Source organism: Tigriopus californicus, chromosome 2, assembly GCF_007210705.1.
Source record: "Tigriopus californicus strain San Diego chromosome 2, Tcal_SD_v2.1, whole genome shotgun sequence".
Lineage (NCBI taxonomy): Eukaryota > Metazoa > Arthropoda > Copepoda > Harpacticoida > Harpacticidae > Tigriopus > Tigriopus californicus.
The window spans coordinates 8359408-8383681 of NC_081441.1; the positions used below are offsets into that span (position 1 = coordinate 8359408).

General features: G+C 43.7%; 2 protein-coding genes across 3 annotated transcripts in view; both read right to left on the minus strand.

Annotated features, from left to right (window-relative positions):
* The window catches only part of LOC131877019 (uncharacterized), a 13034-nt gene extending 11386 nt beyond the window's left edge, over positions 1-1648 (minus strand). The window contains exons 1-6 of one of the 2 annotated variants that reach the window (XM_059222575.1): positions 1515-1648; positions 1197-1454; positions 951-1139; positions 789-878; positions 596-729; positions 134-219 (exon numbers count right to left, since the gene is read on the minus strand). In XM_059222575.1, the coding sequence (XP_059078558.1) occupies positions 134-219; positions 596-729; positions 789-878; positions 951-1139; positions 1197-1454; positions 1515-1572 (815 nt within the window). In that variant the 5' untranslated portion in view covers positions 1573-1648. Of the gene's footprint in view, positions 1-133; positions 220-595; positions 730-788; positions 879-950; positions 1140-1196; positions 1455-1514 lie in introns of those variants that run through there. The other variant, XM_059222577.1, reaches the window with a different exon arrangement.
* Positions 1620-24274, minus strand: part of LOC131877016 (cell adhesion molecule Dscam2-like) — a 30932-nt gene continuing 8277 nt past the window's right edge. Inside the window, exons 4-34 of the mRNA XM_059222571.1 lie at positions 23466-23705; positions 22027-22203; positions 21802-21954; positions 20967-21102; positions 18133-18252; positions 16021-16247; positions 15308-15568; positions 14716-14860; positions 13962-14072; positions 13669-13823; positions 12551-12715; positions 11772-12065; positions 10618-10737; positions 9189-9452; positions 8816-8937; positions 8307-8493; positions 8070-8234; positions 7568-7749; positions 7213-7373; positions 6958-7124; positions 6738-6893; positions 6493-6675; positions 5651-5771; positions 4288-4472; positions 3934-4212; positions 3463-3878; positions 3089-3398; positions 2816-3022; positions 2497-2684; positions 2207-2417; positions 1620-2139 (exon numbers count right to left, since the gene is read on the minus strand). Of these exons, the coding sequence (XP_059078554.1) occupies positions 1817-2139; positions 2207-2417; positions 2497-2684; positions 2816-3022; positions 3089-3398; positions 3463-3878; positions 3934-4212; positions 4288-4472; positions 5651-5771; positions 6493-6675; positions 6738-6893; positions 6958-7124; positions 7213-7373; positions 7568-7749; positions 8070-8234; positions 8307-8493; positions 8816-8937; positions 9189-9452; positions 10618-10737; positions 11772-12065; positions 12551-12715; positions 13669-13823; positions 13962-14072; positions 14716-14860; positions 15308-15568; positions 16021-16247; positions 18133-18252; positions 20967-21102; positions 21802-21954; positions 22027-22203; positions 23466-23705 (6131 nt within the window). The 3' untranslated portion in view covers positions 1620-1816. The remainder of the gene's footprint in view (positions 2140-2206; positions 2418-2496; positions 2685-2815; positions 3023-3088; positions 3399-3462; positions 3879-3933; positions 4213-4287; positions 4473-5650; positions 5772-6492; positions 6676-6737; positions 6894-6957; positions 7125-7212; positions 7374-7567; positions 7750-8069; positions 8235-8306; positions 8494-8815; positions 8938-9188; positions 9453-10617; positions 10738-11771; positions 12066-12550; positions 12716-13668; positions 13824-13961; positions 14073-14715; positions 14861-15307; positions 15569-16020; positions 16248-18132; positions 18253-20966; positions 21103-21801; positions 21955-22026; positions 22204-23465; positions 23706-24274) is intronic.

A 24274-nucleotide genomic window follows, 5' to 3' on the forward strand; every position in this document is an offset into this window, starting at 1 on the left:
GTGTTCGAAAGAGGACACAGTACTGTCATAATGAATGTTGATGTCATCATGTGACATTATTACGGAGTGTGTTCCATTGCCACACAATTCATAAATTCGAGTACCGTGGTTCCATTATGAATTACTCGCTTACCCTTCAAAGAGGACTTCCTTCATTTGATTGTGCATAGCGGATGAGTTTTCAAAAATATATCCAATGATTGCTCGAACTCCATCAGACTAAAATAAGGAGTTCATAAAGCTTAATTAGCTATTGTTTCATTTCTGAATAGCAAAACCTCTATATCATTTCAATGATTTATTGTAGTGACAACATTTTCATTTGCCGAGGAGATGACTCTGCATTTAGCATCCCTACTTCTTGCGGTACCTAAGTTTGGCAATGATTAGCATTCCTTTTGACTTGCAAGCCCTTTTGGCTTGAATTCAGCCTTGAGCTCTATTAGTTCGAAGCCGCAACTTCGGTTCTGGTGTTCCAACTGTTCCAAAACACGGCGACAAAAGCATTTGTGCTCTTTTCTCAAGAGATAATTTCAGCGCAAACTTCAAGAACAAACACGATGCAACCTCAATTCCATTGAACATATACATTTACCATTTTTGTTCCTCTCGAAAATCCAATCCCGATCCATTTCAGTGGATACAACTCGGTTACAAGTTGAATCTCAAAGCTGATCTCTTCACTCCAATCAACATAATGCCATCGAGCACAATAACTACAAACGGAAGCTGTGGAGCTGAGTTGTCTTATGCAATCCTTAGTTGATCATATGGATTGATTTATTTACCACTTTGATTATTGGGACATTCAGCTGAACAACCACATTGGCAATCGAATTCACCAGAGGCGCTGATGTGCGTCTCCTGCCAAGGGCAAACTAATGATAGTAATTTCAAACTCAAAATCAGATGAAAATCTTTGGCTGCAATCTATTTCACTCAAATTTTACCGGTGTCACATGGAAGCATGTTACAGTCGGACATTTTGGACGTTGGACCCAAATGGGAACATTCTTCGTCATTCACAATACGATATAGGTCATCCTGTAACTGACATCGTCGCCGGATTTCACAAGTTCCGACATTACAGGATTTGGAACAATGATCGAAACAATGAAACGGCCAAGGCTCATAATCCACTGGAAAAAAGTGCTTCTAAAATTATAACCATTATTTAGAAGTCCAATTAATGTCACCTTCACACGGTTCATATTGCAAGTATTGGCCATCCTCGTCTACTACGATAGGTTGTGATCCATTGCCATTGATTTTTGTGGAACATATAGTGTCATTCGAATTGAGTTTTAAATCGCCATAGATTTGGCAGACTCGACGACGGAGCCATCTTGTGTTGGCAAAGGGAACGAGATCCGGAAACAAAGAGGCAATTTCCTCAGGTTCATGCTCTTCGCAAAGCTCCCAAGTACTCCAAGTACCGTCAAATCCGTATCGTCCTAGATTGCGAGTACTCTACTAGTATCACTTACAAACAGTTCATTTATTCTTGAACTCACCCAAATTGTCAGCTTTTGACCACGAAAATAATATGAGGAGCAAAGTTGATCGAAGCATTCTGTCGGCAGACAAATTTTGATTGAAATTTGAGTCGTAAAGGGAGATAAGTATGAATGAGATTTATTGAAAAAGCTTGTCTTGATATCAAATGTTAATGGAGACACTTATCAAAAGTACGCAAAAACGATAGATTGATTAAAAGAGCAAAATCCATGAATGGTTTTTCCCTCAATTCTCCGATATGTGTGTCCACTCTATCACAGGAATGCACAAAAGAAAAACAGAATGATGGCATGTGCTTTTAGTTTTGAAACGAGGTCACGCCTTGATGTTGAAATTCACTGGATTCGGTCTCGGAGAGTTCATAGAGGGCGTCATTTTGCCCTCGAATGGGCGAGAATTGGGGATTTTCTTGTAAATGACTTCGATGGGTGTGCATCATCACTTGAGAGGGTTTGAGAGCCATAAATTGACCGTTATTTTGTTTGATGAATATACGCTCTTCCTCAGAAATGGGCGTGGCTAGAGGGGATCGACCGCAATCAGGCGAACTCTCGCCGCTCTCCGACGAAAAACTCGTGGAATCCGGATCATACTGACTTCGTCCATGACGTTTCGCATAATCTGAAATGGTGTTAGCATTTTAGCATTCCGTGGGTTTATGAAAATATGAAAAAGATGGGCAATTTACTCTGAATAATTTGAACTTGATGCTGAGGTCGGAACGGCTTCTTCGGAGATGGATCCCAATGAGAGAAATCCAATTTGGAACCGATTTCGTTCCTCTTCGTTGGAGGAAGACAATCCGAATCGCTTTCCTCAACTGCTTTGGAGGGTTGGCGGCTCAAGCGCTTCTTTCTTCGCTTCGGCCGATGAACTGAAGAGTAGTTATTACTAGCACTCTATAAAAAACGAAAAAATAAAACACACGGCTGTTAAAAATGACCCAGCTATAATGTGGCTCGTTCTCGGAACCAGTACCGATTTGCTGTTGGCATCCGAGAGCGGTAAAGTTGGGTTCTGATGGAGCACTAACGAGTCCATGCGACCCACCGTTCCGTGAACGAGATTCACACGACCCAACGTTCCAGTATGTGGGACCACTTGAGATGGATGCACACCCTCAGGGAGGACAAAGGTCGCATATGGAAAGATGTCCTCCGGGTTTTCTGTGTAGACGAGAGAGATATTTGTACTTTAGATATCACATTATATGGCTCGAACTTTATGGAACGGTGCATAAATGGAGTGTTTCGTTTCATATCTACGAGTACTACCATAGAATGAACGGACCACCGACCTGGAATCTTGCTCAAGGTTGAGGGTGTTGTTGTATCACCAGATATTTGTTGGTACATGGAAGGGCCTGGAGCTGCGTAAATGGCCTCAGGAGGAGGAAGATTGGGGTCCGGAAGTTTGGCCATGGAGTTGAAAGAATCCTGGTAGTTGGACGAGGCTGCCAAATGCTCCTCGGACTGAAGGAAAACCCCTTTCCTCGAAAACGAACCTGGAATGGACGACGGTTTCGGGGTTCCGTTATCGGTGCTCAAGATCTTTGAGGATCCATCCGTACGTTTCTTAATGAACACAACGACGAGAATGATGAGCACAATCACGAGGAGAGCACCAATGACCACGGGGACAATGAGAACAACTTGGTCCTCCAATTTGATCCTGGAATCGTCCAAAGACGATCCAGATCCCAATCGTTCTCCTTTATCTTTTGGCGAGATTGTTTGAAAGCTATACAAATTCTCGGACGATCCAGCGGCATTGTTGGCTCGGACTCGGATCTGGTAATTCTGCTCCGGCTGAAGTTGGCGGATAGAAAATCTCCTCGTTATCAATTGCAAATTATTTGATACCAAGGTCCAATCTTGGTCCTGAAAAGCATGTCATTTGTCAATAAAGGAACCATTACATCCGCTCAATCCGGCCCAAACTTGCCTCAACCAGTTTGTACTCCACCACGAAGTAACTGACCGGGCATTCCTCAGAGTTCCAACGATATAAATCGAGTCGTACCGACTCATTACTAGGATGCAGAAAGTCCTGGTTGGGAACTTCTGGTTTTTGGCCCAAAGTCCTGCGGCTCACTTGCTTGGACATGCTGCCATGGCCAAGACGATTGGTGCATCTGGCATAAATCTGGTAGGTTCGCCCGCATTGCAGGTCTCTCAGGTGAATGTTATGAATCTGACGACCAGGAATGATCTTTTGGCTGAGACTTCCATACATTTGTTTGTAAAAGACAGTGCAAGAGATCAAGGGAAGAGAATGCAACTCTTGAGCAATGCGAAGCTCCAGAGAGATGGAATTAGGATCCAGGGAGGTTATGTGAATTTCTGGCGAGTCAGGGACGTCTGTAAGGGAAAACATTTGATAGACATGTGTTAAGGAATAACATGATATATTTACCCTGAATGACAACTTCATAGAAAACACTGTCTCCGCCATTTGGATTATTGACGGTGCACGAGTAATTCCCGGAATCCCTTTGTCGAGTATCTCTGATCCTGAGTTCATCTCGAACAGACCAAATCCTGTTTGAACTCCCGCTCAAAACAGATTGATCTTTCATCCATAATCTGTGATACTGGTTTTGCTCGCGCTCGTTGCGTAGAAACTCGCAGGGCAAAATGGCCGTGTGAGACTTGATTACGGTCAGAGTTTGATTCAAAGACAGCAACACAATGCCTATCAATTCAAGAATCAAGCGTTTTCGTTGGAGTTCGGTTATGGTTAACTTTCCTACAGGGAATAAATACTCACTCCTGCCATCCAATTCCACGAGACGAGTTCCTTGTATTTCAGAGGGATCCCCCTCTCCGATCTCATTGGTGGCCGTGATCCAAAATGTGTGGAAAACGGTGCGATCCAAGCCTCTAATCTCGTAATGAGTGGTGGTGGTTGGTACAGTGGTTGGGAGAAGCTCAACTTTGCCGTTTTTACGGAACCTACGTAGGGGTAAGACTCTTTGATTGGATGTAAATGTTGGGTTTAACTGTAATGTTTATAGCCATTTTTGTCATTTTTAGAGAGCGAAATAAGATTACATTATAGATATTGAGTATATATAGGTACAGAGCTTGATATTGAATAGTTATTTTAACAATAAAAGGCTTCATATTTCCTCATGAAGACTGAACATTTTCTTTTTCGTCAGTGTTGCAACTGCAGAAACCCAAGGGTAAAGTTTATGAAAATGAGATAAGGTTGTGAGGGGTGCAATATCAAATGAGTGTCACTCGAAAAACTGTGAGCTTTTTTAAAGGTTCAGCATCTTGATATTTATGATAGTCATATCGGCTAATTCCTAAATGTAAAAAATCCCTCAGTTGTCAGGATGGTGAAGGAACAACATAAAGAAAGCGTTCAAACGCTACTGACACCCACAGACGAAGGACCAATCTAATACCGCACATGGCAGAGTAATCTGAAGAAAAAAGTGAATCAACTTCATATTCAAAATTTAAGTTCCAAAAGAATAATTATCTTTGTTTTACAAAGGATCACTACTTAATTTTTCTGCATATTTGTCTATATCTTCAAACCCCATGGTCCATTTCAATTGGGGCGATAAAGTGCTCTTTGCCTCTTTTGGTGCCGACAATCGAGCGAATAGGTTGGTTTGACCTCGTTCGATTGATTTATTTCAAAACATTGCACTTGTCTATACTTTCATATTAATTGACGCAAATTTATAGCCATAAAGATGCATACATTTAACAATGACTAGCTACTTCTTCGCAGAATACGTGTGCTTTACTGTAAATAAATTCGATACTACTTTAGTACGCCACAAAATGTCACTCATTGACAAGGTATTCTTCCCTTAATTGAAACATTTTGTTTCAGAAGTCTGACACAATAGCGTTAACTCTTGCAGAGGACCATTAACATCTTACAATTGTAAAAGTGATTACGAAATTTTCTTAGAGCTTTTCTCAACTGTTTATCCTCATGTAACCCAAACAAAGAGGGGGCGATGTTCAAAGTTTTCACTCTACTAGATTTTTAACGTTTAAAGGCAATATGACTTCAAAGTGCTTGACCATTTCATGGTTTGTCCTTCGGCCATATCTGCGGAATAGTTTTGATTCTTGGTCGCAGGCTAAGAGGGGTTTGAACGTACTTTTGGTAGATGGTATAGTGGGAAAGGCGTTCTCGATTTAATCCAGATGGTGGCAACCAAGATAAAACCACCGATGTACTAGATTTTCTCAATATTTTCAGAGCCTCGGGCGGCTTTGGAACTGCAACAGAATGAGAGATGTGAGATTTGGGGAGATATTGTGTAGTTGGCTTGTGGGGTCAATGTTCGCACTAGCTCGTCTTACCAAATATTTGACCCCTTCTTGCCCTTTACTCCCGCATCATCCAAATCATTATTTGTTCGTCATTACTGTCCGGAAAGAACTTGTGGAGGATTTGTCCCGGCAACCCCACTTTTTGTTCCGTTTTATAGGGGACTGACTTTCCCCTTTCTATTTGTGATGAGGGGGTTAACGATGAAACAAAGGAATCATAAACCAATTTCTTCCATAACAAAGGCCATCTCTGACCCTTCAATACCCTGCTCAAATAAATGACTTTTCTAAATATGCCTATTTTCTACATCTCAAGAGAAAGCAGACGTGATTTTGGTTTGGATGTCACATCTTCAAAAAATCTGAGAAGATTTGTTTCCTTATGTTAGAATCTGATATGTTGCCGGTAAACGGAGACCCATTTCCCCATGGAACAAGATAAGTGAAGCCTTTTGCTTTTTCTGGTTTGTTGGAACTTAAGAGAGCCCACCCACCATTTCTGAGGATTTTCCCGTTAAGAATGAGCTTAGCGTTCGCAAGGAAACAATTGGGCAACAAGCGGAGATAAAGAAAAGCGCCTCTCCAACAAAATTGAAAACGGGGTTTTTGGACGGCTCCTAAGTTCCGATACATCTCTTTGGGTACATAGATTTTAAGCCCCACGTACCATCAACCAAGGTCAGACAAAAAGTCGTTGGTTGAGAAATCGGTCCTTCCCCTCGAGATGTTTGTCCACTCAGGAGGAGACTATAATTGCGATTGGGGGTCAACCCCTCCAAATGGACGCCTTTCTCCAATCGACTTGCGGTCTTTTCATCCACGGTGAAGATTCCGGCAAATGGCGTAGACACTACGAGAGGAGAACGGAATGTGTGTTTTCGTGGAACCACATCATTATTTATTCTTCACAACCTTTTTCCGGCGTTCCCGTTTCTGTGTCTTGGTAGTGAATGTTGTATTGGACCAAATCTCCGCGGACCTCATCTGGTTCTAAAGGCTTCCAAGATATCTCGATGCTGGTCGAGCTGGCTGACCTACATTTGATGTGCGAAGGAGCCTCAAGAGGGACTGGAGCACAAACAAAATCAATAGATTCAAGTGCGCCATTATCCGGCGGAATGAGGTTCTTTACCATCGGATTGGGTTCTCGAGACCACGGTCTTCTTGGGCCCAATCCCGAAGTCGTTGATGGCTTGAATTATAATTTCGTATTGAGTGAAGGCTGTCAGATCCTTGAGTGTCACTTTCAAGTCTGAAGTGTCGTGACGTTCGATTTCAGTCCAATTATAGGTCTTATCGCTGTAAGAAGGAACATTGTCGAAGGTTTCAAGAAGGGTTTTCTCAAACTGAAGAGATCGATTGAGAGAGAAAAGTTCTTGCGACTCACGTTTGTTGCGCTTTTTTCCAACCAATTTTGTAGGCTGTTAGTGGACCATTCCACGTATGGGTCTCTGGATCTTCCCACTGAAGAAAGAACATCATCGGATGGGTCGATTTCACACGAACATCACGCACTTGTCCCTCGGGTGCCGATCCCAAGGTTCGAAACTGAAGAGGAAACAGTCCACATTTTTTTAGATCAAACCTAGAGCCAGTTTTCTTCGTCGCTTTTCATAGATTTCCAATTCCCGTCTAATCCTTCATGCTCCAAATCAGATTACATCTGACACTTGGAAAATAGAGTCTTTGGCTGCCCTCTCTCTCTCTCTCCCTCTCTTTCTTTCTGCTGTGGGTTAGCTTACCTTGATATCCGGGCTGGGCTTGCCTACGCCCAAGGCGTTTTCGGCCATAATCCGTGCCTTGTACTCGACATACGGCCTCAAATTGAGGATGGAAGCCGATGTGCGGTGGCCTCCATCTTCAGTGAGCCTTCTGACAACGCCTTCAATAGAAGTAGGCCCACTTCCAATCGAGTCCCACGGGACTGTGAACGAAAAGAGGAGTCGTTTATTGGACGAATGCCAGGACTAGGCTAGCCAAGAGCTCTTGCGGCACTGGATGGTTCCTTTATTTCGTTCAATTGAGAAAATAAAGTCTGAGTGACAGCCACATCCCAAGAGTTTAAGGCCAGAAGCTCGAGCAAGCAACGTCAAATATTTGGAAGAATGAGCAGACCTTCACGGCACAATGAACAAAATTGATGATATCCCCTTCCGTTCTACCTTCTATCGATGGATCTAATGGGTTGGTAGGTAGACAAGGCTGACTATCTTTTTGGCTGAGCAAACGTGAACGAAACTTTACCATTGACTGGAGAAATATCGATGATGAACTTAGTGATGGGCAAGTTTTGGACATTTGCCACTCCGAGATGAGATGCCACGACCTTGGATGCTATGGACCACACCAGATGGACACTATCACTCTTCACCTGGCCCACTTGAAGACCCACTGGAGGAGAAGGGGGCTCTGGAGAAGGGATATGTCATTTAGGTGAAAGTCCCTAATATTTACTCACTTGTATCCAAGACCCTTTTTTACCTTGCACTAGAAGGAACATTTCTCCAATGTCCTCGCCATAAGGGTTCTTCATATGGCAGCTGTACTTGTCCTCATCCTCCTTAATAACCTGTCGAAGTGTTAACACGGATTTGACACCCAAGGCCGTCGTCAGTGTCTCCATGGAATAACGGCGCTCGGTGTTCTTTGACATCAGATTTTGACCATTCTGTCAAAGACGGAACAAGTTGGTTCAAGAGCAGCATCCAAAAAAAGAGTGAACCTTTCTACTCGTTCCTATTATTATTTTTTTCCCTCCTTGCTCAAAAGTGTGACGCTTCATGGTACAAAAAAGGTGCAGCAATAGCGAGCTCCACTCAGATGCTGCTTGAAAGGTCAGAGTAAACTGGAACACCGCATAGGTTCCATCAAAATAATGAGGTTATGGAATGTGTATTTGTACACTAGACTCCCACACATCACTTGTGTGAAATGTTCTCCCCTTCTCATTCTGTTTTGAGTTCCATTTGTCAGGATCATTTTGGATTTACCTTGTTCCAAGTGACAGAAATGGGTTTGTCCCCCTTGGCTTCGCATTCCAGTTGGGCGGTCCTGGATCCAGCAAAAGTGCTCACCACGCCTTGCTTCGAGCCTAATATGATTTGGGGAGGAGCTGTCGAGAGATATGGAACTGCTTTGGGGTAGAACCTGATGATTGTCAGTCCCCTTTGTAGTGCATTGGACGAGAAACATCCAAAAAATGACATTTTCAAGAAGGGGAATTTCGAGTGAAACCCATAAGGTGCCCCTTATTTTGGCTCTGGATAAGATGCGAAGTGTTAAAAACGGCCTTGGTGGATCAACATCAATCTTCCTTGTGAGTTTGGCGCATGCAGGGTAGTAATAAATCGAATTAAGACCCACCTTTGACAGTGAATGTAACCATTTGATTGAGGTCTTGTCCAATCCCATTGGAGACTTGACACAGATACCGGCCACTTCTTTCGGGTTGAGCGCGTGCCAAAATGAGGGATCCATTTGGTGCCCAAAACCAGTTGGTGTGCTCAACCACCTCGATCATGGAAGATGAGGATGTTGATGACAACAACGAAGAAGAGGAAGTCGAGGAGGCGAAAGGTCCCGAGGACAAGGCAGGAAAGAGCTCGAGGAATTCCCCTGGCCGAGAAGCTGAAAGGAACCAAGGACAGACATTGATTATTAATAAGGCTCTCAAAATCTCGACATTGCCGAAGTATGCATGATGAGTTTTGTGCTCTTCATGCCATCTTCTGGGATAAGTCTTTAACACTCGAACTTAATCGTTTGCTCTTTTAGATTCATTGCAAGGATAATGCCGGTGACTAAAAGTTTCTGCAGACCTGAAGTTTAATAAGCCTAATGTCTGCACGGGAAAACATGTAGGGAACATGTTTTAGCCCACTTTTGAAACCAGGACAAAGGACCGGGGGACTACGTCAGAATCAGGTCCCTCTTTAGTTTTTCTCATAAAAAGTCAGGCATTTCTATTCCTTGAGGCCTAAGGGTGCCATCCAACTAGCAGCCTTCTCGAGCTTGTGAGACTTTTTGAGTCTGGCAGAACTAATTAACGGAAGAAAAACTTTTCCGAAAATAAGAGAAAAGCTGCGAAGGCGGCTAGAAACGTCGAAATTAGCCTCAGGCAGGCTTCAGATCCCTCTGGAAACACTTGCCGTTGCAGAAGTTAGAAGTGTCATTGCTCGTACCAGACATTTTTTCTTAAGCTTCTATCCGAGACGTAACGAGGGTGTCTTGTCATGTACGGGTACCTATTCATTTGGTCTCGTTTTTTGTTATCATCATTACTCATCTTGGTAAAAAAGTCTTAAGAAAGAACGTATGAACGTTTGATCTGAATCTAATGCTCTTCTATGTAAGATTAACTCCAATATGAAGGCCACCCAGACTCGTTGGGTGAGTGAAAAGCCAGAAACTTTTCCAATTTGTAAAAGCCACATTGAGCTCGGATTGGATCAAGTCAAAACCAGAGCTTTCTGTGATGTGGCCTTTTCTCTCTCGTTTGCTTTCATTTCCAGGAGGTTCTAACCTCAACCTGAATCTCGACAGGGTGGGCGAGTGTGAGAGCTGGTTGGCTACCAAAGCTTGCCGAATGAGGAACAAGTATAATAATCATATCCCACGCAGTCCCTGGTCTTTTCGAGGCCATAATTTGAGAAATGATTCTCTTTGGAACGGACACAAAGCCTCAGTGGAATTGGCGAGGTCGGGCTTAAAAGAGTGGACGGGCTCTTCGAGTCAAAATCAACGCTTCCCTTTTCCCCAACGAAAATACAATTTTTGTGCGGAGGAAACTTACCCAGTTCTTTTTTCCACACAATGGAGGCTGCAGGTGAGCCATTGGCTTGACAAGGTAGCTCCACCCGCGCCCCAACCACTGTGTCTAGGCTTTGAGGCTTCAAGATCCAAGATGGCGGCACTGAAGAATGGGATGAGGATCCAGGTTAGAATTGCGACAAACAACTGGTATAAAAAGTCGCTGATGTTACACGTGGAACTTGAACTTGAGAAAGCCAATGGGGGAGAGTGAGATTACGTACAGAAGTTTTCTAATTCTTCAGGTGGGGCCCTGACGTTGCATGCACAATAGAAACTAAATCTGGAAATCGTGATGATTGAGTGAAGAGCGCTAAAGGCAGTGTGAGAAAAGAACCGAATACATCGATACGTCAACTGAAGAGAGTGAAGTGACTCCAATTTTAGACGACATGATTGTGATCCAGGACATATTACACGACAAAGAGATAGTGTACTGGAGGCGATTCCAGTTATCCAACTTGTAGTGGAAAGTACAACAGGACGAATTTTGAGAGGCGTACGGGAAGAAAAAGGCTGGCACACTCCGAGCGTACATTGGATCTTGGCAGATGGTCTTAAGTGGTCTTTTGTACTAGGAAATTTGCCAGCCTGGCTCTTGCACTTGCTAGTCCGAGAGTTCAAGCCAATTTGTTACTGTAGCTAACATATATTTGGTGCTTGATGTGGCTGTTAGATCGACCGAAGAGAGGCCTTTGTCCGCAGAGGTCACGGGAAATGAAAAAAATGGGTCCTCTTAAAGGAGAACTAATATTGCTTGTGACACCCCAAATTTGCAAACAGACAATATAACAAAGCTTTTTCCCGTGGACAAAGACCCTTTCCCGTCATCTACAGCCTTCACGGAAGAATCAGTCCTTCGACCGGGGTGAAAAGATCGAAGACCAATCTCCGCAAATGAGTGTCGGTGCTGCTATTAGTGAAGTATTGTGGTGCTACTTGATGAGGAAAAGTGAGACTCCCTGGCAACTTTAGTGACCTGCTGTGAACTCGGGCTTGACGAAGGGTGTTTGTTGTAGTAGTAGTTGTTGTTGTAGTAGGTAGATATTGAGTTATTCAAGTGATTATTATCTTCGATTTGATCGTTAAGGTAGCCAATGGTTAGAACTTGGAAGGTTAGGCCTGGGCCAAAAGTACCTTTTACTGTGAGCTGAGCAGTGAACTCTGCCCGACCCGCCGAGTTTTCAGCCACGCACGTGTAGTTGCCGGAATGGTGAGACTGAAGACTAACAAACGTGAGCAGAGAAGAGAAATCGTCTACAGAGGTGATCTGGACCAAGGCCGAAGGCTTGACTGAAGCCGATCCGTCCTTGAGCCAGCGGAAAGTGATGGGAAGGTCACCCCGGGCCAGTCCGCAAAGCAGCCGGGTACGGAAGCCTTCTCTCTGTACGACTTGAGAGGAGGTGGGGAAAGGGACTATTTCAGGTGGAACTGAAAACAAAAAAGCAATCTGAAACAGAGACGGCCAGCAACTGGCGGTTACCGTGAACAGTGATGGGTTGGCTGTAGGAGCTCTGTCCGGCATCGTTCACGGCTAAGCAAGAGTAATTGCCGTTGTGGGTGTGGCTGAGGGAAGGAATGGAGAGCATGGAGGTGAACTCGTCAATCCGGATGGATTTGAGGGAGGGATCTTGGAACGGGTTACCGTTCACCAGCCAAGAGAGGTCTAGGGGTTGATTGCCTTTGAACACGGTACAAGTGAGGGAGAGACGGTCGCCGCGTTGAAGGCGAGAGGGGACATTAAAGGGGAGGATTTGAGGTGAAACTGTAAGAGCGGGATTAGTTGGTTTTTGAACATTCTGCCTTTATCATACAGATATATATGTAGAACGTTAGAATATACTGGTAGGTCGATCTTGTTCAGTGTTAACTGGAATTTGAATTGTATTTATGTGACCTTTAGCCCGACAGCTTACCAATCACTTTGAGGTTAGTAGATCCCTCAGCTCCCTGGCCCTGTCGGTTTCGAGCCCGGCAAGTGTAGAAGCCTTCATCTCTTGACCTTGACACGGAATTGACGATGAGAGTGCCGTTGTTGGGGAATACCCGCAAATCCGGACTTCGAATGAGGGTCCGCCCATCTAAACAAGAGAAAGGGACCCATTTTAGTGAATGTCCAGGATTCATGGCCAACAACTAACTCCAAGCAGTTTCTAGCCATTCATTTCTCCTCTGCCTACGGAATGTGTCTATGCATGAAAATCAGGACTCAGGCTTCCGCAAGAAGTGTCGGTCTCTAGAGCCTTCCTTCGACTCGCTAGAGAGCCATGTACCATTAACCAACCATCCTAACCGACCAACTGACTGACTGAATGGTTCGGGAATGGAGTCAGAATATATTTTCCCCTTATGACCGCAAGTCCCATTATCAGGATACGTCGAGCATTCTGGGTTTGTTGATACTATTCTATGACTTCCTCACTTTCACATCGAGCTCCACGACTAGGCGATGACAAACTCTAAGGACATCGAACCTCGATATTCTAGCCGCAAACCCGGCCTGAATTCTTCCAATACTTAGCACATAGCCAACACTTAATTGTTAAGAAAGGAGGACACAAGTCAACTATGAGGCCAGGGACAATCTTTGACTGCAAATGCAGTGTAGCCTTATGAATTTATTGGTCAAGGTCTTCTCGAGTAAAAGAGGGACCCGAGAACCTAGCCTTGGGACCCGACTTGGGACTCGTTGTGAGCGAGCGAAGAAGGGGCAAGCTCGAGGGGATTAATGAAGTGGTCACTTCTGGAAGTCCTTGGTGGTCACACTCTTGAGGAAGAAGGTCATTTCGTGGAGACAAACACCGTGGTAATGATCAAGGAATGGCCAAGTTTGTCCTCTATTCAGACGAAGCAATTACCTAATGCATGGCCTTTCTGTGGATCCAAATCAAGTGCATTCATCTCAAGAATAACGCCAGACGAATTTGCTGTCAACTGGCAACAAATAACCTTTCTTTCCCTCTATTTTTCCTGCCTTGTGGACGAGGAAGAGCTGAGTCTGCTCCATACGGGTAATACTGGCACACTTGTTTACCTTTGGTCCACGTGATTTCTTCAATTGGGAACCCTGCTGCCGGGCAAATCATGAGGAAGGGTTTTCCTTCAATGGCTCTCAAGGGTGTTGGAAATCTGCGGATGAACGGTGCACCGTACACATTGAGTCGTGCAGAGTGACTCACGGATCCAGCTCTAGAATGGGGTAATAAATAAAGATATTAAGCCAGATTGCACCCTCTACGGTAGGAACACGGTCTCGTTTCTGAGAAGAGGACCGGATATGTACATAGACTTGAAAACGAAGATTTCAATTCCAAAGATAGCCTTTACCTGTTGTAGGCTTCACAGAAGTATCGACCTCCATCTTCGATCCGAGTTTGTGTAATGTTAAGATGAGAAATGACGTCACCCCGGGAATCGACATATTGCCCAATCATGAACCTGTAAGACGCATCCCCCCAAGAAAGTAGTGTTACATTTTTGACACCAAATTATACTTTTTCCCCTTGGTTCGTATGACAAGAGATGCCAAGTTCGATTAGGACTGGGAAAGAAATAGCCCCTTCTGTTGTACAGGATCCAATTACTTTGTCTGAAAGGGAGGCCAACCAAAAAAGTGCTCTCTTCCTCGCTCACTCAAGTTGAGTTGCGTGGTTGAAAAGCACCAAAGTGACCCCAATTTAAGGCAATGATGGCTTCGTTTCCAATGATTGAGACGTGATCAGGGTCTTGTGAATAGATTCAATCCAATTACATCCATCCATTGAAGTCAATAAAGGAACCCAGTGAGTTCCCTTCAATTAAGCTGGAGAGCGAGCCACTCTCAAGTCGATTGACATTTTCGATTTCCTGGCGAGAACTCAAGGTTATGTTCCACTCGAGATTAAAGAAAACAAGGGAATTCGTTTTTGGACGTCTCGGAAACTTGAATAAGGATTTATGGTTCCTTTTTCCCTTTATGGGAGAGGTAGTACAAAAAGAGTTCAGCGATCTGCGATTAAACTCAATTCTTTTCAATGAAACAGATTTCGAGATGCGTGTTCGGCGGTTCGTAACGTGGTAAGCAAGCAAATTTATGGCTTACCTCTCGGAATCTGGCAACGGGAATCCATCTAAAGTCCATTTGATATTGGGTGTTGGGTTGCCCGCTGCACTGCATTTTAGCGAGACAGTCGGTCCCGGTTGAAGAGTTTGGTCAATGAACGTGTATAAAAATCTAGGTCCCGCGTCTAAAAGATAGAGACAGAGCGCGATTTGGGAATTGATTGAGTCATTCATGCATTGAGCAGAAGAAGATAAATAATATACGATCGGCACGAAATTTGAATCGTTGACTTCGACTTGCCAACAAGTCCAAGAACCCTGGAGTAATGTTGTTGTATGCCAAAAAGTACATCCAACCACACTCTTGAGTATCTTGTCACGAATGTAGTTAATAATTTGCTCAAGACATAGAAAGTTGAATGCAATTCGAGGTCAATTGAATATTCATTGCGGGTAGTTTTCAATATATAGTGACATTTTATTCAGTTTTCGATATTCCAGATCAGATGGAGGTTTGTGCACGGCTAGCAAAAAAGTGTTCAAGGGCGATTAGCGATAGAAACAAGTCCCAAAAACGGATCCTTGATAGATATATCCCAGATTTGAGCTCAATAGAGTTCGACAGGACTCACCTCCCATGCGAAGTTCTGCTGAGGATTGCAATTCCTTGCCATTGGCATCCCGGCTGAAGCATTGATAAATGCCCGCATCTTCGATTTGGACGTTACTGATCACGATTGAGGCCTCGTTCCGCTTCTGATTGTTCACCGTCCCAAGAGAGCGAACCCGTGGAAGAGAATGGATGGGGCGACCATCTTTCAACCATGTGATGGGGCCGCTCAATATCTGCTGTGACGCCTGCTGCTGCTGCTGTTGTTGTTGTTGTTGTTGTTCTGAAAGTAAGTAGCAGTTGGGAAGTCTCCAATAATGTTTGCTGGATCCCTCTCGAGTCTATTAGTAAATGGGGGAAACAGACGAAGAATATATAGCCAAAGAAGAAGGAAGGAGGAAGATTAAATGATGGATCACTTTGGGATTGGAGAGTGGTTCCTATTGGCACAATGGCCTCCTTCCTTCTCTCGCACTACTTTTATTACTGCTACACCAACCATCTCCTCAACAAGCGCTCACCGCTCAAGGGCTGAGATATACAGTGCATCATGACAAATGAATAATGCTACTTTTCGCAAATGAACTTGTTGAGTAATGCTCGCCCATCATGAAGACAGATGAACCCCAAGCCCTGAATCCTGCATTCTCCTTCCCCCTTCAAGTGTGATCTCACACTCTTTCCTAATTGAAGACCTAGTCCCCGACCAAATTGAATTGCAGTAGACTAGCTTACCTCCCTGAGTGGCATTTCTTGCGTAATAATCGTTAATCTCGCCGGGTTCCAAATTGGCTCCAGACTTCTTTGGCGTTTTGGCAAAGATCCGACATCGAAATTTGGCTTGAGAGCCCAAGTTAGCCACTTGGAGATCTGGAACCAGTTCCATGCCAAAAACCTTGGGCTTCAGAGGTATCAAGTGGAAACTGGTCGAAGTCTCTCCATTGGGATTGCGGGAGACACATCTAAAGGCGAAGAAGAAGAATGTGCTGAAAACTTGGTTAAACACCACCAGATATGTGTCCATACAGGAACGGGAATGGATGTATCAAGTAAGAAATCGTGGAGGCGAGCAATACCCATGGAATGGTTCCAGGGCCAATATAAAAGCCTTAAGAGCCATTACAAAGATCCCACGTGGATACAACAAAAAAGCAGGGCTGGGCCGCCATTGTGTAACGACGGTTTGGTGAATGTTTTGCTACTCTGTGTGTGATACTATATGTACGGTTGCAATGATAAGCAATGCTAAGAAGAGTGATGCCAGAGGAGACTTTTGTCGTCGGGCCATTGAAAACATCAGAGATGTATCATGTGAGCTTCCACTTGCCTCTTTTTATCGGCCATCAAATGTAGCATGACATGAGGAAAGAACCGTACTTCAGACTTTGAATGAAGATGATTCAGCTAAATGAGAAAAGTGAATGCGGCGAAACCCAATAGAGTTTAAGAATGTTCCACTTTATGTTCGTTCCACTTGCAGCACAAACGGGGGGGGGCTTCATCAGTGGTGTGACAATTACTCATCCTGACACGTCCTTCGTCATAACCCTTGGACTTGTCAGGAAATTTTAAGAGCTTTTAGAACATTGGCTGTATGTACGAGCTTTTTCATCTCTTCACGCTCAAGGAGCTTGCATAAAATGCATTCAAGTTCGTATTCTCTGTCGTCCCAAATATCCTACGCTCATGAGTCATGACCTCAATATAGGTCCCTGTGGAAGAAAACTCCTGATCCCAAAGTCAATATTCTTCCACCTCGACAGGCATTATTATATTGAAGGTAAAACTTGCTGGATCGTGTCTGCTCTCATCCTCGTCTTTTGACGGGCTCAATATTGGTGCTTGGATAAAAGGTAACTTGATCATTCTCAACCCTCACGCTCAACTCGATCTACTATTACTACTACTTCATGTTTTGGGCTCTTATAGCTAGTCCCTCCCACTCTAAGGCTTGAACCAACCCAGAGCCCCCTGCTCTTTGAAGTCTCTCTCCGTATCCTCCTAATAGCCCTTTTCCAATCCTCCCGAAACCCGATATTTTTGTGCCCAAGAAAAGGATCCTTTAATGAGGCAATGCTTTCAATTTATGTTTCATCCATTGCGGATCACGGAAGGTATTCCCAACTTTGTTGCTCTTGACCGCGGGTAAAAAGAAGCCTTGGATACGCTTCGTGCTTCCTACTTTATCCTGTATATACCTGCTTTTGTTCACAGATGGATCTGTTTCAATAGCTCGTCGTTATGGGGTTGGTACGTACTCCTTGGCAAGAAAAGAAATCCTAACCCTTTGAAGAGGAGAAAAAACTGGGTCGTGTCTTTGGTATGAGTTCCACTCTAGAGACAGTAGTTGAGTTCAACAACGTATTTAATGGGCACACATAGATGTTTTCTGCCAGCAAGGCTAAGTCCAACATGAGACCATCAAATATAAGACGCCAACAGTACAGATTTTCAGCTTGTAATAATGCTGTGGCAGGTAAGAAAACATCATCTTTCACGCATAAACTTGTTGTCAAAACGGAATGCATGAAGTGCAAACATGAAAAAAAAATCCCTCACTAAAGGGATAGGAGAAAATCGAACTAAAACATTCAAGGACTAGCTCGGTCTGCCAACTCAAACTCGTTGGTAGACCAAATATCATATAAAGATTGAAAGGTAATAAGTAGACGAATTATAAGCTTTCATTTTCATAGTACTGAGGATTACATTCCCTGTAGCGGTGAGAAAAGCCCGTGAAAAACCAAATCAAAAATAGAATTAGAAATATAAAATCTTTAAAAAAACATGACCTTGCATTAAAGAGTAATTTTCCTATGTACCTATGAGTGAGTCCCTCAATATTACCTGTAGCTCCCAAAATCGGTGGATTTCACATTTTTGACGATGAGAGCTCCCCCAATCTCTTGGAATCGCGGGTTCGATGGCAATGGTTGTAGTAAATGGTGATGGGCCTCTTGGAACCAACTGGAACAAAAGAAGGAACCCGGTGAAGGGCAGCGAAATAGCGGGGGAAAAGTTTTCAATTTGTCGTCTTGTCACGCCATGAACAAAGAAGGCGCAAACCACGTACAATCATGTCATTGAGAAACATTGGTAACATTTAACGACTTCTAACTCTCAAGGTCCACTTGGTCCTTGTTCAATTTGGAGGTCCTTCTGTAATGGAAAAGATACACACTCCGGGCTTGAAAGAATGCCAACGTGCCAAAATTAAACCAACGACTACCAACCCACGCCCCTAGAGCAAACCGAGTCCATCTAAGCTCAATTATGTTCCACTTGGAAGACGACTTCCGCATTTGTTTATGTACGGGTATCTCACAAGATCCTGCCCCGCCCAGAACCCAAAAAACGGGAGAGGAAAACACACAAGCCAACAAGGGAATTCCCGTTCGTCTTGGGCTTCCAGTCCCCTCTTTTATGAAGGTACTCAAGCTGTGTCTTTATTTCCTGACACAAACCAGTTTATGATCCTTGCGAGGAAAGAGACTGTTGTGCCAACGGTCCAACTCAAAGTGGAACACAACGAAGAAGGGACGAAGCAACCCTTGAATTCTTCGCACCCTTTCGAAGTCATCCTCATTAGCTGAGAGAAAATGGGAAGACAATTATAAAGTGAAATAGATTAACCAAAGGATATAGCCTTGCTTCATAGGACTGCTGAGCAGTTCCACATCCGAACACCAGACAGAGACTCTCTTGAATGGAGAGCATTTGAGGAGTTCAACAAATATCAGGAATTTAAAGGTTTTAGGGGCTGGGATTTGGATTCTATACAGAAGAGGGAGCAGATGAGGACTCGGTTGAAAAAGAAAATCTAGTCTCAGAAATTCTTTAGAAAGGAACGAGAGATGAAAGCCCTCGAGAATGGAGGCCCAATTCGGCGTAAGTGTGAAGAAATCCTGCCAGCTTGAAATGAACGTTCTTTTCATGGATAAAAGGAACAAGAGTATTTCACTGACATGGCAGACACATTCGTCGATGATCTTCCAAAAAAAGAGCAATATAACCAGTTCAGAAATGATTTGAGGGCCCCTTCAAGTGGAGGCAATTTTCCAGCTCGCTCAAGCCAGTGAATTTCAATGAGGAGTAAATGGAATATGTGCATTTGAATGTGTGCCCCTTTCTATGTCCTCTGTCTACCACACGTCTTTCTGCTTCTCTCTCTCTCTTGCTCTCTCTCTTATAGATCACAATGTATTGGGAAACGCGTAACTTTCTCCAATATACACACACACTACAGTGTGAGTACGTAGTCCGTCGACTTGGAGTTAGCATTGGTATTCGAACATCCACTCAAGACGAGGGCTGCATCCTTAAACCTGGGAACTACGAACGAGCTCTTCCTTCCTCTGTTTGCTATTCCTTATTCACCTACTTGTTCCTACGGACTATGGTGGAACAATGCTATTGGCATGTTCGTACTCATTGTCAAGTTCTGGTTCCATCATGAAGGTTCTTCTTGAGAGAATGGAGAATGTCAAGAGGCCAAGGATAGAGGACTAGTAGTCTGTGAGATTGGCCTTGAATGCATTTACGGCGCTTGGACCATTTTGCTTTGCTTCGCAGCGCATCATCCTTGATAGCACGGTGTTAGTATAGACTTGCAACAAGAACAAGAACAACAACAACAACAACAACAAAACTGTTGGCTCGAGATTGCGAGGCATTTTTGTCATCCACTAATTAATGGAACACTTAATGGCCCACGTATTCGAGGGATTTACCACGATCAGTATTTCCTCACAAACCAATCACCTGTGTTCACGGGAACACAGTGACTGGCGAAGAAGATGAGTCGACGAAGAGGAAGCCTCCCGTGAACTTGGTCGTAAAACCCCCTAGCTTGACAATTTCATACCTCATCAACCATAATTCATACTTTAACTTACCAAGGCCAGAGGAACCTTGGAAACGGCTCTACAAGTCTTGGCTCAACCCACTTTGGGCGAACTCGTAAGTGTGAGAGAGGCAATTTGCATAGTAAAATGACGATGCCTTCAAGTCAACTACGTAGACGAGACCTGGCCAAAAGAAATGCTTCCAACGGAAAAAGAGGTGCAAAAACGATGTTGGCGTGTCAAATCCCTGAATCCCCCAAAAAGAATGGAATCTATTTTTTTTATATCAGTCAGTGAATGTGTCATTACAGGACAGCTTCATTTTTCTTTCTTAAAACGATTGTTCTAATTACATAAACCAAGTGGAGTATTGAACGTGACAAACGACTGCATTTTTTACAATTTATCAGTCCTTTTCTGAATTGCCAGATATGCCATTGTACAGCTTAAGGTTATGAACTTGATAAAAAAAAATATGCCTCACGTAAGTGATTTTCGACACATTTTGACAAAATTGAATTGTTCTGTAGTTTCTGATATGCACGTATATTTCAAAGTCATTTGATCAAGTACCTGCTTTTGCTTTGAACTTATGCACTTAAATATACACCATTAAGGCATCCTTCGAAAAGAGCACTGCCAAAAAGCATACATGGCTCTGTCGTTATCCACTCTTTTAGTTAGAAATCTCCTTGGCTAGACGTACTATAATAAGTATTATACCATTCTGCAATTTTCACAAGCGATCGCTTTAATTACACTACATTCAGGAGGCATTGTTTGGCCCTGTGGAATGAGTGCAAGTATGGCGTGGGTGCCAATAAGAACACGTCGTACCTCGTTAATGGTGGCGGGGAGCCGGTGGTGAAGCAAGGAATCAGGGCATCTTGCCCATGGCCAACCTCGACATAACGGAGATCCTTGGTCGTTGCGGAGCCTAAGAGTAATTTAGGGCGGCTTTGGGTGGTGGAGCCTGCAAACAAGGAAGGAGAAAATACAAGTGAAAAATAGCTGGCTTTCTAGTCTTCTACCAGAGCAACAGACCCTGGCAACCAAGACAAATCTGTGCAAAGAAGGACATGGCTATCCCTCCGTCCCTCCCTCTCTCCCCTCTTCCACCCAAACAACACACCCATAGCCAAAGTGTCAGTGGATAGATACCATGTTCCAACAGGAGGCCAAGAATGAAAGCAAACAAAACCTCTGGGTTGATAAAGCTTCACTGCAGACTTGGTTTCAAAGGCTGTCCAACGAGTTGCGCGGGAAAAGAAATACAAGATCCAGCTTTGGAATGAACTGGGATCTACTTTTTCTCATCTGAGTGACCAACCAACTTTTTTTTAGGACCAGTTCGTCCGTCAGTTGTTGGTTGGCCTTTGGCTATGACAATTGCTGCCCCCATGAGAGTGACCGCAGTAACTAACTTTTCTTAGTAACTGTCCACGCAAACGATGGTTCTTGGTTGGTTGGGATCTAGTGAACTGGAACGGAGGATGTGCGACAATCTGGGGGAGGATTCCGAGAGCTTCTTTCATTATTATGGCCATCAAGTGATCCCTTGAGCTTATCATATGTACTGTCTTCAAAATGTGGGTCAACTCTCTGAAGTGGAAGTGTTCACGAATTTCTGCCTTTGGTCTTGAAGGCTTCAAAGGAAACTATTCGAACTTACTCTCTACTTCGATGTTGAAGGCTGCACTTAGGATCTCATCGTTGCTTAACATGTTCTTGATGACACATCGGTAGGAATTCAAGGTATCTCGAAGATCCGCCCGTAAAACCACGAGATGGCCGTCCTTCGGAAGCATCAGATATCGAGAGGAGGCTGGAATAGGTGCCAAAGGGCTATTAATCAAGGACCCGAAGTAGCAACTCTGGAAATAATGAGATAACCCACCCATGGTTCTTGGGATCCCACTCCAATCTCGTCCAGCCACTTTGGAGCCATCTTTGTGCCACTCCCAAACTTGGGTGTATTCTTTGGCATCTCGATTCATTTCACAGCGTAGTAAGGCCGAATTTCCGGGCGAGATGGTCTCAGCCTTGACTTGGACATTGAGATCGGGTCGAAGCACTGCAAACGAAAATGAATGGCAGCATTTGAAGCATATTTCTATTTCGACAAAATGATGAAAGTGCTTTCCTTTGTCTCCAATGAGAAAAGAGACACTCAAGGTCTCAAAGGTACGTAAAAGAAAGATTAGGTTGACGAAGAAGACCAGGCACAAAGACAACCAAGATTATTCACTGTTCGGATGGGAATTGGGTTGCATTGAAGGATAAAAGACAAAGAAGACGTAGAAGGCTTTTCAGGTGCACTTTCCCCTCCTCTTGTTTCCCTGGTATCTGAGCGACCGGATTATGATATTATAATTCACAATAATCACAAAGGAACGATTAATGCACAAGATGCAAAACTAGCAGTCTTGACAAAAGAACTTTCATACACTCTTCAAACTCTTATTTATGATATGATATTTCCGATCAATCCCAGGTGGGGATTCGTCTCTGCTATAGGTTACCGAACAGCCATGTAATGTAAACTTGGGAGCTGTCCGCTCTGTTCTCATGTTTCCTGGGTATCTTCCACATTCTTTTCCTGCTCGTCTATTCATATCTATGTAGCTGGCTGCTCAGCGTTGGTTGCTCAGAGTGTAATAAAAGACAAAAAGAGGGGTTCCAGGAGAAGCCACAAAAAGATGATATACGACAACCTCAGCCATGTTGGTGTGCCAGGTCCCAGCATACGAAAAAAGTGGTTCACTAGACTAAATTGCATAACATTCGAAAGACTGGCGTTCGTTTGGTATGCATGTATTGGACTGAGCTTAGAAATTGAGAGCAAGTCCAGACTGAATTATTTGATGATGTATGAATATTAAAGAAACATTTAGAGACGCAAAGCGAACTACAATTTTTCAAGGAATATCAGTAGGATGAAGATCAATATTATTGAAAAAAACATTAGTTTACTAGTTCATTTGTTACCTACACATAACTATCTGCTCAGACTTGCAAAGTACATTGCTTTCTGGTTGTACTCAAGCATACTTAAAATCTGATTTTTAAGAATATATCTATTGCACAAAATCTTTTTTAATCTTGCAATAGATGAACCATGATCTGGCTCCAGCTCAATTTTGGAGGTAGGGGGAACTGACTGATAAAAAGAAAACCTCTAAAATATCCATTTATATATTGCGTTTACTTAATGACTCCTTATAAACCCTCCCAACTGATTCTCAAGTACGATTGTGCCCAGTTCAAGGTCAAGACGAATATGGACCGACATTTCCCCTAGCATCAAGAGCCCAAAAGAAAAGTGCCCATTCTGACCTGCTTTGACTTTGACCGTCCTGGAAACGGTGGTCCCACTTTCACTGACGGCCAAGCACCTGTAAGACTTGTGATGGATCTCGGGCTTGAACTCGGGCATTGGAAACGGTCTAAACCATAACGAATGGTTCTGCGGCAAGACTTCCCGCAACGTGGTCTCCACAAGATGTTGCCCATCAGCTGTTTGCCAGATGATCCTGGGGCTAGGAATGCCGTGAGCTGAACAGTCCAAAATCCCGCCTGAATGGATGAATGTAAAAGAGGATCGATGGTGATCAAAAATTTATACAATACTGGCACCGCTCCTCCTTTCGAAAGATGTTGGGTAAAGAAGGAGGGGGAAACTGGGTCAGGAATGCAATTTCTCCTCTGGCCCTTCCTTCATGTTCGGCAAAGAGGCCCAGTTTCCAATCAAAATGCCCATATTTGCACCATTGAAGCTTAACCGGCCAACCAACGACAAAAGGAATCTGGGCTCTTCAAAATTCCACGAGTTTCCCCATGCATATAAAACAATGTGCATCCTCCTTCGGTAAACGCAAAAGGCACTTTCTCCCATCATTACCATATTGTCGTGTCCTATCTGCTTTCTGTTATTTACTTGTGTCTTGGATGGCGGAGATTGGCCGGGGCAGCGGATTCTCCCTCCCCTCCCCCNACACCAATCTATGAAGTATTCGATGACGTCAGAGATATGCTTTTATCAGCTTTTAACTGTACTTTTAAAGTCATTTTTGGTCCGTTGTTGTACCATTTTTATCATCTTGGTGACAAGTTTTCAACCTCTCTCCTCTAAAGGTCTCTCTGAT